This window comes from Limanda limanda, chromosome 16 (assembly GCF_963576545.1).
Source record: "Limanda limanda chromosome 16, fLimLim1.1, whole genome shotgun sequence".
Lineage (NCBI taxonomy): Eukaryota > Metazoa > Chordata > Actinopteri > Pleuronectiformes > Pleuronectidae > Limanda > Limanda limanda.
Genome location: NC_083651.1, coordinates 16,675,209 through 16,690,974, shown reverse-complemented (window position 1 = coordinate 16,690,974; position 15,766 = coordinate 16,675,209). Strand labels below are relative to the sequence as shown.

At 41.9% G+C, this 15,766-nt stretch overlaps 1 protein-coding gene across 1 annotated transcript in view; it reads left to right on the top strand.

Moving 5' to 3' along the window:
- myo3b (myosin IIIB) overlaps window positions 1–15,766 on the top strand; it is a 59,819-nt gene that overhangs the window by 32,692 nt on the left and 11,361 nt on the right. The window contains exons 25-33 of the mRNA XM_061088905.1: window positions 638–658; window positions 1,762–1,839; window positions 2,814–3,019; window positions 5,804–5,915; window positions 6,180–6,342; window positions 6,717–6,797; window positions 8,268–8,364; window positions 9,729–9,774; window positions 10,686–10,809. Of these exons, the coding sequence (XP_060944888.1) occupies window positions 638–658; window positions 1,762–1,839; window positions 2,814–3,019; window positions 5,804–5,915; window positions 6,180–6,342; window positions 6,717–6,797; window positions 8,268–8,364; window positions 9,729–9,774; window positions 10,686–10,809 (928 nt within the window). The remainder of the gene's footprint in view (window positions 1–637; window positions 659–1,761; window positions 1,840–2,813; window positions 3,020–5,803; window positions 5,916–6,179; window positions 6,343–6,716; window positions 6,798–8,267; window positions 8,365–9,728; window positions 9,775–10,685; window positions 10,810–15,766) is intronic.

Here is a 15,766-nt window from a genome sequence, read left to right as displayed (position 1 = left end):
CCAGTAAAAAGCTGCGCTCTGTAGTATTCCACATTAATTGACTCCTCTATTATGTTTGCTGTCTTGCTCGTGGTGATGCAGCTTCGCCATCTGGCATTCGGTGTCTACGAGAGGAAAGTTGTTTCTTGGAATCACTTTTTTGTAGCTTCTCTAAAATCCAAACAGCAGCTTCACTATAGCACATGTTTCAATAAGAGGCCTTGATGGTTTTATTAGGATAATCTTCTACGATAATTCTCTTTGTGTAGTAACTTATAAAGGACCAGAATTAAAATATATTAATAGTCATTAATCATGTTCATTCCGTGTTTTTCATTGCAGAGTTTGTTTGAGTAACTTTGTATGCGATCACACACACTGTGTTTTATGAGCATCAGTAGCAGGGACAAACTTCTTCTGATTTCACTTCATTTCTGATTCACTTTATTTAAGGGGACACATAATACTTTTAGTTTAATCTTATTTCTTATGAATGTGAAAGTAGTTTTGCCTGTTGTTGAATTACTTAGTCTGTGTAAGGGAAAAAATAAATCACCTTTTGTTTTACATAAAAAACTACAACTTCTTTACTTCTTGTCTATCTATTTCTCTCTTCTTTTATTTCGATCTTATTCTTCAACATGTGCTGGGCTCTAAGTCTCCCAAATACCTACTGAAGGTAAGAATTCTGTTAAAAATGAATCTTTTCAAATTGCCAGCGCTCTCTTGAAATACATTATTAATTGAAATCAGCCAAACATAGCTTTAATCCAAACTGAGACTCTAACTCTGTTTCACTAACTTTGTTTCACTTTTCTATCTTCAATTACAGTCTGGTTTTGTTAAAAAAAAAAAATCTAAATGGCCACAATTCTGATACATTAATATAAACAAAATTTCTTTGATGTATCATTTTAGTTTATAGAAATACGTAATGTGAGACACAAACATAGGACATCATTTTGGGTAAAAAATAACACTAGTAAAACTACTTTGTTGAACTTCCACTAAGCACCTACTCAGTTATTCTTTAACAAGAAAGGACTTTTTTAATATCGACTCGGTGTGATTGATGTAATATGTATGCCATCATGTTCTCAATCGGAGTTCGGTAGAAGTTGATCGAAAGTGACACTTACGAAAAGTTTGGAAATTAAAGTCTTGCGGAGGTGGTTAAGAGTCGTGGAAGTTAGCCCCAGATTTCAGGAGCTCTGTAGGATTCTCAAAGAATCTGATTCCTCTGTTCATGTAAAGCAGATAACGTTTGACGTACCTTTTCTCTCTCTGTGATGGGATGGAATCAAGTATTAACATACACGCTTTGCTACGTAGACTTACCATAAAATATCCACTGCATCATTAATTTTGATGAAGCCATGAACTGGGAAGGCCATTAGAAAGCTTATATTGTGTCCTCGTTAATCCGTCGTAGTCAGGATGACTGTCTGCTTTGTGACGGCTAGTCTCATTACTCAGAACGATCCACAATTTTCCCATGCCCCACAGCAGTGCCGAATTATTCTCTAGATTGTTAGCTTTAAGTGTTTATGGGGCTGTGTTATACAGACGGCACAGTTAGTACAGCTGTGAATTCCCAACTGGCCTATTTGGAGGAAGGAGACCTGCTGTAATAATACCTTTATTTCTACGGAGCCGACAGAGGACTTCAGGTTGCAAATAAACGACGTCTCATTTGAATCTGCCTGGTTTTCAGTGATGCTCCTGGCCTGAGTCTGGCCTGTTTGTCTATGTTGCGTATTCAGTGTGAATGTTTGTGTCCAGGTGGACACTATGGAGATGATGCGGCACCCAGAAGAAACCACCAACATGAGGAGACAGACGGTTGCCTCCTACTTTCGTGTAGGTTTACGATCTCTTTCATTCTCCCAGCAACTACCACACAACATCCAATCATTAAAGACTTACATGTGTTCATGAGCTAGAGAAATATAAGATATTCTACTATTCAGTTTCATTAAAACTCACAGTAACTTGATCGTAGTCAAAGTTTCGTAATATTTTTAATTTTTTAACAATAATGTCCCCAAATATTGATACATTTATTTTGAGATTGATTGTACTTTCTCAATGTTGCTTTTCCTAAAAATAAACATTAATTGTTTCATGATGAAAAATTTTGAACAAAGCAATAACAGCACAAACACAGCAAGTTCTCTGGAGGAACACATGGACAACAAGCTTCCCACCAAATTAAGATCAGATATACATTCAGAAATATAAATATACTTACTTTGAGTTGATACTAGTGAATATGAAGTTGGTGCAGAACATACATGAGCTAAAAGGGACTCAAAATAGGACGTCACTTTATCAGGTATTCAAAAGTTCTTCTCCCAATCCATTCTAATTTGAATCCATGTCTGCTGGATAAGTAGGTGGCCCGATTTGATCCCTAGTCCCTGCAGTGTCTGAAAAAGTTGGAATGGACATTTTAGGTCAAATGTGTTCACAACAACAGGAAATTTCATATCAGGCGAGGGATGGCACCTGGATAGAGCAGGAGGCAGGACATGATGTACAATCATTTTCTGTTGCCCCCAAGTTACAAAAATCTTCAGTTATTTACATTTGTTATATGAGAATGAAAAACTTTGCTCAATCCCATCGGGACTGATTAATCCTGCCAGTTACTATTCACCTTAAACTTTATAATGAAACACATTTTCGTCTGGAAGAAGTCGGTTTCTCTTTGATGTGCAAATCCTCCCGACTGAGCTATAGCACCAGACTTTGATAATGTGAATTAATTTAACCGCCCTCTTGTGTTCTTGCCCCTGCCCACTGTTTACTGTTGTCTCCTTGTGTTCCTGCAGTACTCCCTGATGGACCTGCTGTCTAAGATGGTGGTGGGTCAGCCACACTTTGTGCGCTGCATCAAACCCAACGATGACCGGCAGGCGCTGCGCTTCTGCAAGGAGCGGGTCATGGTGCAGCTGCGCTACACCGGGATCCTGGAGACGGTGAACATCCGTCGACAGGGCTACTCCCACCGCATCCTGTTCGAAGAGTTCGTCAACAGGTAAGAGCGGCGTGGAGGCACATCCTCTCTCCGGCACGAACACATGCTGAGCGCCGTCATAACCCTGGAGACAGTGCAGAACAAGTGAGCCATGCTCTGCATCACACAAAAACACAGGTTCTTTAATTAGATAGGGGTACAAGTTGAGCAGAGCAAGAGGCAGACTAATTGGCAGTCATTAGTGATAGTGCAAGACTAAATCCTACAACTCTTGTAGCTGGGTGGATACTCCAGTCTGGAGAATATGGATAAAACTCAAACAGGGAGGAACTGTGATTATAAGGGCTGATGCATTTTAATGGATTTCCTTTTGCTATTCATAAAGAGTTTGTTCTTTAACTCAGTGACCTGGAAAAGCTCTAATGTAGTCTCCTCGTCCCATTGGTATATATTAGAACACAATTAAAACAAGATTTCCTCATTAGGGGGTCATTATGTAAGGGTGTTGTTTTTGTTATTAGAACGTGGGACAGGATCTGATAACTATGCTGCACACTTGTGTTCAGATTTAAAAAGTAGTAAACCTAAACATTAAAAAAACCAACACACATTTTTAGACACGTCTGTGGGGAAAATTCAAGGAAACCTAAGTCCGATCAATTTTCCTTTGAAAAATATTCCAGCCTCTTCTAATGTGCCGACTTTAAAATGATGTAACACTTAATTAACTTGGGCTTGTGGCCTCTAGGAGAGAAGGAACTTTGTCGGCCAGTCTCACTGATTTAGTGAAGCTTTAGAAATTTGCTCTTTGAATGAACATATGGTTTTTCCTCACAACACTTTATAGCTGCTTTTATAGATGAACTCCGGATATTCCCCTGAAATTATCAGGAGGGGCTGTATGTGAGAACGCAAATTTCCGAGTCAGTTACCTCGGAGATTCTCTGGAGTTTCTCCCGTCAGCGCCCTAGTAAAAACTATGCATCATGTGAGCCCATGTATGAATGAAGTAGGATATTGGCCGGAGGAATCACTGCGATAAAGTGGATTATTTGATAATATTTATCACATGTGACAGATGAAAAACTAGGGGGAAAAAATAAAACAAATATATCAGGATGAAAAAGAGGATCCATACACATAGATGCCAAAGAAGATGTCAACTGGGAAAGAGACAACGAGGTCCCAGAGCTTTTTGCCACAGGAGCCGACGCTGGTTTCTGCAATGGAACTTATACGTCATGTCCTGTCTGTTGCTTGTGCCGGCCAGACGCCAACCCTCACCTCAATGTGCCGGACATTTTCTGTTTGTGTGAACAGAGCTGACCAGCACAATCGCCTGTAGCGTTCGTCATTTGTGAAAGGCAAAGTCCAGAGAAAGTCCGTACCCAATTGTCCAAACATTTTCTGTGTGTGTGTATGTGTGTCTGTGTATGTGTGTCTGTGTGTGTCTGTGTACGTTACCGCTTCAGACCACATTTTAACCTCACCACTGAATCCATATCATCCTACCTGAGCCTCGCAGAAGTCGTACAAACAGACCAGAATGGATAAACTGCACCTTTAGTGAAAACTGATTTCAATTTGTGCGCTCATATCAAAGGCTCGTCTGATGTTGCCAAGCAGTGCTTTGTATTTACCATCAAAGAAATAACAGGTATCAACAGGAATTAGAATGAAAGGCTGTAGACTGAGGCGGGTACGGGGAGTTCAAAGAAGTTTCTCTTCTTCTTGTTGTTCTTCGATTTTGACCAACGCCAGAACCCAAGAGATTAACCAGTAGTTTTGCAGCCTTGATGTCCTCTGAGCAAACAGTCAGAGCCACTTTGTCCCATGCTGGTATATTGTAAACTACAACTACAGGATCATGGGACAGATCCAGACAGCGTCAACGATAAAACATGCAAGGAAGCTGATGCACAATGATAGGCCGAGGCTGATGGGCATCGTCTGTGGTCACTGAAATATGAGACGATGATCTGTTCAAAAGAGCTGCAACAATGGGCCTCTGTTGCAGACTCATGTCTCAGTCCGGCTCGTTTTTCTCCTCAGACTGAGCAGCCGACTTTCTAACTGTGATGCTACAATATAGTTGTATGCATAGTTCATTGTCGCTTCTTTTGAACATGGTCAGGTAAAAATACTCCGTACCGTTGTCCTTTACTGCGGAGGAGCCACATGTTTGTGATTAAGATGACAAAACTGAGGAATAATCCGGTTTCTTTAAAATCACATTTGGATTATATAGTCATCCAATAATCCCAAATTTCACATTTATACTTTACTAAGGCAGACTCGGACAAAATAAGCATTTGGGTAAAATTTTAAGTTATAATAATAACATTTTGGGAATTCTTATCATTTTGGCTTTTTTATGAGTTAAGAGGTTGGGAAGGTAGATTCATATTAAGTTCATGTTTAGCTTACAGACATGACAACGGTTTCAATCTCCTCGTGTGACAAGAGTATTTCTAAAAATGTCTACTTCTAATGTTACTATTCTACAACTTTTGACTATTCTTACGTTTATGTGCTGTGAGTTATTACGTAAAAGTTCCATAATGTTATTTAAGTGAAAACATGCCTGAATATTTAATTGCTGCTCATGTCTCAAACATAGTTTCCCACAATATGCTACACTTTCATCTCAACTTTTTGGTTACACTGTCTTTGTGTTCCTGCCAAAGGGTTTTTGGAACAGATGAAAAAGACACAAATATTATAGTAAAGTGAAACCTTAAACTAAAACTTTAAACCTTTTTTAAACTTTATTTCATGATCTGATCATAAATATTAAATTGAATCAAATTGTGAATCCTTTCCTTCTTTTTCCTCCTCTCACAGATATTACTATCTTGCATTTCGGGCTCACCAGATGCCCGACACCAGCATAGAGAACGCGGTTGCCATCTTGAAGCGGGCCAAATTAGAGGACTGGGTACTGGGGACAACAAAGGTAAAGTTTTTACACCTGAGAATTAAAACGGTGAAGAAATCTGTGTATGGAAATCCCATTTACCTGAGCATAGTTTTAACATTTTATGTGATCAAGAGTTTTTGTTAAAGAGAAAGAAAACATGGAACAATACAAACAGAAAGGCGGCAGATGATAAAGAAATGAAGTCATGCTATGGAGGCAAAAAACTGTCTAATCCAGTGAGTGTCAGTTCAAAGAACTAAAGGACTGGGACGTTCTGACCTGGTCTTCATGTCCTGTCAGGTGTTTCTGAGGTACTACCATGTGGAGCAGCTCAACCTGCTGCTGCGGGAGGTGATCGCTCGGGTCGTGGTGTTGCAGGCGTACACTAAAGGCTGGCTGGGCGCCCGACGTTACCGAAAAGAGAAGCAGAAGAGAAAACACGGCGCCATCATCATCCAGTCAGGTACACTGGAGAGGGAATTATTCTGATTTAAATAAAAAAATTATACAGCATTCTTTTTTATCTTGCAACAATTAAACAGGTGCCAATTCAAAGTGATTCTGATTATATTGGATTCTTAACGACCTCGAGTCTATTATACGTCGGCAACTCTTCATAAAAGAGATGAGTTTGATAACCAGAGCTTGACCTGCGAGGGTTAAGAGCAATGCTTCAGAGAGCAGACAATAAGACCTCAGAGAGTTCAAAGGGATCCATCCCTCTGCCACCTGGTTTAGCAGTGTTTTGAAGTGGGATCTTGTGTAGTATATGCCGTCTATTTTGTTTCACAGAGGTAGGTCAGCAATCTCACACACCCACTGTCTCTCTCTCTCTAGCCTGGAGGGGCTACGTTGCTCGGCAGAACCTCAAGCAAATAAAGAAGGAGCGGGAAGGGGCCGCTGTCTGCATACAGTCAGGTAATAAAATGTTTATATTTTCCTCTGAAGCTCTTCATACATTCAAATGCAGACCTCCTGGAATTTTCTCATGTACGGTGGACCCGTTTCCGGTGGAAAAATTAATCCCATTTTTCCTATGTTTTTCAAAAGGAGAAAAAGGAATAAAAGCACAAAAACCTTGCATCTTTGTGAAACACCTATTTGATCTCAATTAGTGGCCCACGAAACAGTAATAATTAATTAATAATGCATAGAGGAAAGCTTTTGAAAGTTTGGGCAGCATTTGGTCCCCATGTTTCAGGAGAACAGTGCATACTGAGATCCTTCTTTTCCTTTCATCTCTTTCCCAGTAAAGGCAGGAGAGGGGCTTATCCCTTCTGTTTCCTCACGACTTCCTCTCTCAAATTCCTGGCCTATTACACAGCTCTCACATACCAGAAACAAGATGCCTTTTTATACTGTCAACCTTTTCATCTGAAATGTAAATTAATTCTTACTCAGTGTGCCTTGACGAAGATCAAAGTGGGCACATTAACCTTCCCGGGTCCCCCCCACCCTCCACTCCCTCCTTGGAGCCTCTCACTGGAGGACAGGGGAGGGTGCCAAAAGGGGCAGGGGAGAGGAGGGCAGAAGGAGGAGATTTGGCATTGTTTCCCCTGGCTTCCCTAAGGGCTGCCCTCATCTGGCACATGGAGCATTTCGGTCGCTTGCACACCTTGTGTAAATGTCCTCCATTAAAGCCCTTGTAAATAACGCTGCAGAATGGGTAAACATGCTTTTGGTGTGAGAAAAGCTTCTTCGCCGCCGCCGCCGTCGTCTTTCTCTTTAGAAAAGTGTTTGTGTGTGGCCGCCGGGGTTTGTTGGATGGGTGGGGTGCAGGGGTGGGTGGGGGTGGGCCTGAACCTGACATAAGTGGGGCCTCAGCCCCCCGGCAGAGCACTCCAGCACATTCACATTGTGTGTTCTCTGCAGCTTATAGCCTTTGAGGTGGACTGCATTTGCATTCTGAAAATAAACAGATGCCTTTCAAATGCATGAGCGTGGTGGCTTCTCAGATCTCAGCAGGGCCGGGGGGACATGCTCACCATCGATCAGATTAGACCATGCAAAATAGAACCACGGCTCAACAATGTACTTGAGCTTTCCTTTCCTGTGCATATAATTTTACAAGAAAAACACAAAGCCGGTTGACGGGGTAAATCAGCGGGCTCCATTTACCATCCATCTCCGTTCAGTATGTTTCAATAATCACACTGTTTTCCTACTGCTGCACTATGCTCCGTGTGTAGTTGTAAAACACAGTTCTCCCAGGGAATGCATTGTTTTTACTACAAATCTGTCGTAACGCTTTGATAAACAGTAGTAAATTGTGTTTGACTTGATAACTGCATCAATGGACTATCCCAATGTTGTTTAGATGTATTACAGAGGGAGGACAATGGTTCTCTGACCATGTGAAAGCATGTCTGACGTATATTTTCTGTGCAGCTTACAGAGGCCATCGGGTGCGTCGCCACCACGGACCCCAGAGGCACAGATGTCGCCCCCAGGCCGGCAGTAAGACCACCAAGGAGGAGCAGACGAGGTGAACTTTGACATCTCTCGCCCTTCAGGGTCCCTATTTCCCTGCAGTTAGATTTCCCCCCCCCCGTTTCAGACAGTAGTTTTCAAATGCAGCTGAAAACGAGACCATTAGAGACGACTTATCGAACAAGAGGTCTGACACACTCTTCACTCATCTCCAGCCCTGTCGGACGGGCTCCTTTCACCACGTAATGTACGGTTGTTTCAAGCAGCAGAGAAAGCTCCTCCCCACGCGCCACCTCTTTCAGTTTTATAAATGTAATAAATATCTTTCCACCAGATTGCACACTTGTCTGACCACAAACGGGGCTGGGCGCTTCACTGGTCTCCAGATGTACGAGTTGAGAACTTTGTGTTTATTCAGCATTTGGGCAGGCCAGTCATTAAGAAAGTATGTGCTAAGCAGGAGAGCAGCCACCGACCAAACAGCAGCACACGTGGTGTCCATGGAGGCTTTTAGCAGAAAGGCAGCACCGCAACTCTCAATATTCAGTTTATTACAAATCCCCTGATGTAAGGTTAGGGAGTACAGAGTTATTCTTGAATTATTCTGTGTTATGAGAACCAGAGAATCCAGTGAAATTACAATAGGGACAAATTCAATGATTCTGAGTATGATGTTTAAAAATCTGTTGATGTCTTAAAACAGCTCACATGCTAAGACACTGCTTTAAAATACTCGATTCACACATCTGAAAATGTTATGCTCCTTATATGCTCAAACCAAGCGCAGCCTCATCAGGGAGTTTTCTCTCCATGTTTACAATCATATTCCTTGGTGAGAAACACTTCAAACCTCCACTCAACAATTCTGTTTAATCAGTGTTGGAATCTCTCCATATAGATTTATTTTGACATGATCTGGCCCATTTTCCTCCTGTAAGATCTATGTTCTCACCTACATGCTGTTCTTTTCCCTTTTGATATCCCTCCTCGCTGCCACGCATGAGTTCTGCATTTTGCATCCAAAGAGCGGAGCCTCCAGTTGCATCACCGAGTCCAAACTGGGAGAGATGTTGTTTTTCTAGACTCGGAGCGTGATTGTGACTGGTGTGCACCTTTGTGTTTGCAGATGTTGTTGTGGGTTTTTTGTGTGTTTGTGTTTTTAAATAATGCAACAGTGAGTGATCACACAGAAACAAACCTCTCTTTCTCTCACTCTGCATAATCATTGCATAATCATGAACTAAGGCTGTTTTTTAACACGAAACAAGGAGATAAATACAAATCACCCCGAGCGCAACTAATGTTAATACTGTTTGAACAGTTATTAATATGTAAATATCATAAATATAATGTTTGTGCTTTAATGATATTTATGTTCATTGCACCTAAAGATGCTTCTTAATTACACAGGTCTGTCAGCCCGAAGAGCAAAGAGTCCCACACAGATCCCATAAGCAGAGGAAATGTAAGTAACCACATATAAATGAGCTTTTTCTTTCACGCCTGACTTTAGCCATATATGTAAAAATGCTGCTCCTTTTAAAAAATACAAGTAAATAAATAAATAAAAAAGCAGCTTTAACCCAGATTATTCTTTGGGAATTTTTGAGTCCTTGAGACAAAAGAGTTCTCTTGCTCCAACCTCCATCTCAGTGGAGAAGACAGGGTGGTACGGGAGCGAGAGAATCAAAAGGCTGGAAATTCACGGCTGAGAATAAATGCCCGCTCTTCCCCGAGGTGATTTGTCTTTGCGCTCCTCTTTCTACAGATGTTAGACCCCTTTTTTAGTAAAGACCTGAGGTTCTTTGGTAGCACTTTGATATCCTGCTCGGATTCAATATGTGAAATAGAAGAGCCACTCCGTGACTTGGAGCACATCACAGTCTTTGAAGTCTGATCCAATTTTTGCTGCTCACCATTTGATGTTGAAAGGATGAAATGAGGAAAATGTACAGTTTTTGCCAGTAACTCTGCTGAGCATATGTAAGATTAAAAAAGCAAAATCCTTTGGAGGATGTACTTAGAAATGTTAAGCAGATTAATACTTTCCTATAGCTCTTTTATTCAAAGATAAAATTAAATATGAGAGGAAGTCTGTATGTGCTGTTTTTTAACCTCACAATTAAGTCAGTGTGGTGCTGTTTGCTGGGAGGTAGGGCTACTAAAGGGGGATATGCAATTGCATTAGCATTTGATTAACATTGCAAAGCACATTAATGGGTGTGAGTGCCAAATTGTAAATTATAAATAAATGAATGCAGCATCTACATGACTAAATTGAAAAAAATTACGGAGCCTGCTTCTACTTGTGTCTATTTATCCAGCGCTTTTCATTGACATTGCTCTTCTGGGTGTGTTTACGCCTCCTCCTTCAAGGTTGGCCCCGACAGCCGAGACAGACAAGTGAAAGACTTCAAGAGAGACAAAGGCAGAGCGGAAGACAGTGTAACGAAACCTTGCAGGGAGACAGCTAGGCTGCGAGACATGCAGTGTAAACAAGGTAAGCCCGAGCGCAGAGCTGGCGGGTGCAGGTAATTACACAAAGAGACAGCAGAAATCCCGCTTTAATGGATAAAGTGCCATTTTTAATACGGGACCCCTTTCAACCTTTCATCCCAGCCAATCCCCTGCTGCCATTCTTTGTTGACAGCACAGGGAGAGGAGTATTATGGATGATCATTTCTGCGGTATTTTAATAACCCGGGTCAGCTCATCACAAACGTCTCATGGCAAGTGGTGGAAGGTGGTCGGGGGGGAGGGGGGGGCTTTTTGGAAGTGGCACGAGCACTTCAAAGCTTTCGCTCTCCTGCACGGTGAGTCCTTCACTAAGGATCTCATCAGTGACTCTTAATAGACCTGCACAGTAACGGTGACAAGAAAATACACAAACCCTGATTTGTTGAACATATGTTTGGTTTGCTTTTTGCCCCAGGCGATGAATTACATTAATTCCCGGCTGCCTGGAAGGCTGAGTGGGTGGCTGCGCAGGGGGCCTCCGATTACGGCCGTCACCCAGCCCACCACTAGGGTAGCCTGGGTAATGGGGGCCCGGCCCGTCATTAATGTTATTAGAGGGGGTATGAGGTAAGAGACGGAGGTGGAATAGCATTTAGCGGCGCGGCTGAGAGATTACTGGGATTAGACATGATAATGTAACACAGACAGGGCTCTCCAGCGGGCCCGGGATTAGTGTCAGCACGCCACAGCAGGTCTGGGTTAGATAGCGGCTAATTCGGTAATGCTGCATACAGGTGACCTCCGCTCCCAGGCATCACTGCAGCTGACGGGAGGCAGTGTTTGATGAATTTATAATGTCAGAGTGATTATGTGAGTCGCAGTCGATGCTGGTTACAAGGGCCTTTTGCTCTAATGTGTGTTTTGTCCTTCATCACAGGAGCATCCATTACTTTTAAAACACAAAGCTTCGAAATAACAGTTGGACTTCCTGGTTTTTATTATTTCTCTGATGCTTGAAATCTAGAGATACATCTTACGTATGTTTAAGTAAAAATTTGTTCAAATGTACAGTGTATGAATTACGATGTGACCTGTGATATGGAACATAGTACTCAACTCCATCATCTAATGCACCAGTTTAAGAGAGATGTGTACTCGCTGTTTTCTAGTGGTGGGATGTAACAAAGTCCATTTACATTGTTACTGTACTTAAGTACATTTTTCATCTATCTGTTCTTTACTTAAGTAGATTTATTTTCAGGTACTTTTCATGTTTACTCCGTTACATACATGATCTAATATTTGTACATTGTGCTCCACTACATTGTCACATTAGGGAATAGGTTACACTCAGAAAGTACTTGACTTTTAATACTAAAAATATATTCATAAGCAAGTTCTTGTTTACTTTTTCTCAAGTAAAATAGTGTATTTCCTCCACTGCTCTTTACTCACTGCACCTTTAGTGTGGATATGAGTTACGAGCGGTTTTACTTCTCAGGTTGTTAAACTTGAAGGATTTTTTATGGGTCACAAAAACTGAAAGTATCCAGCTTTGACAGGAAAAAATATGAATACAAACTATTCATTTAATTTTATACTAACTTGTGAAAGTACCCAGGCCACGGTGATTAAAAAGTCTAGATTCATAGATTTCAAATTGTTTCCAGATTAAATCAAGTTGTTACAAGAGTTAACTCATTACAATTAGATTTTTGAAATGATCTCAGGACCCCACCGAATTACACGGGGGCTCCCAACTTCCAGGATTGGGAGGTTGCGACCTAATGTAACCTAAAACCTTTCAGACTTATTTGCAGCATTTATTGCAAGAAGTCAGACACGTGGCTTCGAGCATGTTCTTTCATAACTAACATCACATCTGTCAGTCCAGGTTTATTCTATTATATATATATATTCTATATTCTAAATGTCCTGTCAAAAAAAAAAAAAATTCCTCTTCTTCTTCCGATATGGGCTTCTCTGACTCTTAAGATTTTTTTCTGTGGAGTGCACACAGATTTTCAGGTATTCAATGCGGCCCGTTCCTGCAGCGATTATTAAGGTCTGCTTGTGGCTGCGACTCTTTCAGGAACCCCCATTTGAATACGTTGAGGGAGGCCACGGTGGCTCAGGCACCCAGGGCACACTTTGATCCCTGCAGATCTGAGGGCCCTTTTTTTTCATCCCGAGATTGAGCGAGTCATGGAAGCCTTGCCCTGCCAGATGTTTGGAGACCAGACTCCTTCCTGCGTCTCATCCTGCTGTCGCCTCTGGTGATCGCATCGGGTTCTTTTTTCGGGGCTGGAGCCCGACCTGGAGTGTTTCAGGACACCATAGGAGAAAAACAGAAAATTAGCCATGGAAATTGAATTACCCCACCCCTCCAGAATCAGTCGCACACACTCCACACCCTGCTCCCATTAATGCCAAAACACCGGGGCGTGTTTGAGTGTCTTTGACGGACGTTTGGTCTTTTCTGAGTGATTTACCAAAGCCTGATGTTGCAAGTGACAAGATAATCAGTATTTTTCTTGAATGTATTAAACAAAGCGGAGCACATGACTTGGAGAGATGTCTGTTTGACTGTGTATCTGACACCAGGCGAGGCGACTAGTCTTCCTCTTTAGCCAAATACCCGCAGTGCTGCATTTTATGGCGTGAAGAGAGCATTAAAGCACTTTGTACTCCAGGCATTCTCAGACGTCTGAAGCGCCAACCTTTGATTTCCCGTGTTCTGTCAGTGAAAAAGTTCCGTCGTCGTGTAAGCTGCGTGTTCATAAAATATGTCACCTCTCGTCACCTGTCTCCCAAGCCTGAATATTAATACAACATATTTATAAATGAGTCACAGAGGCGTTTGCTGAGAGAAAGCTTTTGGTAGCGGCAGATACGATCAGAGCACTGCTTATGCTCCTCAGCGTGGTAAACAGGATGGTGCCGAGGATCAGTCAGAGCTGACTTTATGGTTTATGAAAACTGAGCTACTTATGTTAACAGGCTTTTTGAAGATTATAGTTGTGGTAAACATACATGTCAGTGGAGAGACATGTGAGAAAACAGAGCAACAACACAGAGACCAATTACCTTTGCACTCTGGGAAATGGTTAACCTGTTCGAAGGGATGAGATGAGGAGGGGAAAGAAAAGAACGGTTGAAGTTTACGTCGAAATTATCGTTTAAAGTCATGTGCTGCCAGTGCATAGCGCGGTGCAGTCAATAAGAATTGATTGTGTTTGTTGCCCGGAGTTGTCCCTGTGCTTTACAGCCACAGCTGGAGAGCTTATTGGAAAACGTGGACCACACTGAGGTCAAACCCACACCCACCAGTACATCTCACTTTCGTCTCTCGTTCCCTCCCTCGCCTCTTAAAAACGTCTTCCCACATGTTCCGCGAGATTCGCAGCCACCAGGTGCTGCTCCACCCCCCACCACCACCACCACCACCACCACCACCACCACCAAAGCGGCGGCATCACTGTATCAACATGCATCTGCCAGACAAATGATCCACCCTCTCCATGTTCTCTAGACAAATACTCTCCCTCCCTCTCGCTGTCTCTCAACCTCCTGATTTATCTGTCTGTCTCCGCGTATCTTTGCGACTCAACCGGATGCCTTCAGTTTTAGGCAAATTACAGGCTCGGTGAAGCGGCAGAGGAGATTTGGAGGGGATAGGAAAAGACTCAACTTAACGGAAGGAGTTGCCTCTGTCTGACGCTACCTACGTAATCCTCTTAATGTCAGTGGGAGTAGTTAACAGGATGTACTTCCAAACTACTCATCATCACAATTCCAACAGAAATAATCTCCTCAGACATGAAATCAAGGTGGAAGATGATGCTCCAAGTTCTCTGTTATTTCGCACATGTGGATCGAGTCATTTGATGTAGTTGGACAAGTTTTTCCAAACACACGAAATCGTATTACTTTATTTTTGTTGACAGATTTTATATATTGGAGTAAAACGTGTTTTATCTAACTCCGGAGCTTAATGCTGTTAGTTTGCATATTTTAATCCATTTTTGCCCTGGTTTCCTTGTCATTCTTGTCTCCCTCCTCGCTACTTACTTTTTACTCATCCTGCGAGGTCACAGTTACATGTTTTATGCCTCTGACAAATGATTGACTTCCACAAAGTTGAGAGATTTCTTTTTTTTTTCCTCCACGCAAACATTGCTTTAGGAGTCAAAGTTCCGAATCTGCTGTCAGGCCAAATGATTGATTTCAGTGTGAAAAATTACTCGCAACTAACAACATCCTCCGCTCGCAATAGTGAAAACAGATGCGGTAACGACTCCTTTTTCTGAATTATCTGCAGGACCTGACCAGCGTGTCCTGTAATTTAAAGCACATGAGTTTCTTTATAAGTATGATGTTCAAAATGACGAGAGCGGTAATGGATCTTTGGAACACTAGAAACTTCTGGAAATTCTCATCGACTGCAGCTATCTGTTTAGGGTCTTTGTTTGCAACTGACAGATAATGTCTGTGTGTGTGTCCATGCACATGTTTGTATGCGTCTGTTTGGGTTTATGTGCCTGTGTGTGTGTTTGTGCGTGTGTGTGTGTGTGCAAGAAGAGGCGGTTGTGAGTTAAAGAGAGGGGTCTGGGTTGCACATGCCTCATTTAGACATCAAAGCGCTCTGATGATGATTTTTCCTTATAATCCATGCCTTTTGGTGCCTCTGCTCCCTCCATCTGAACAAACAAAGCCCAAGTGGTTCTCTGTGGTCTGGGAGAGTCAGGTGATTGTGGCACGTGATTTGGGAAGTAAATCGATACAAATCTAATTTATTCGACTGAAGTAGAAAAAAAAATCCCTCTTTTATGTTGTTTTTGAGGAGCATTCAGATTTTTCAAGGGATTTCAAAGTGGCATTTAGAGATGTAATATGAGTCATCTGGCGCTCTTTGAAAATGAAAGAAATACCTATCTCAAAAAGAATTCCAGCCCTTTTATATCTCAAGATGCAAACTTGTACAATATGTTAGTCTCTCA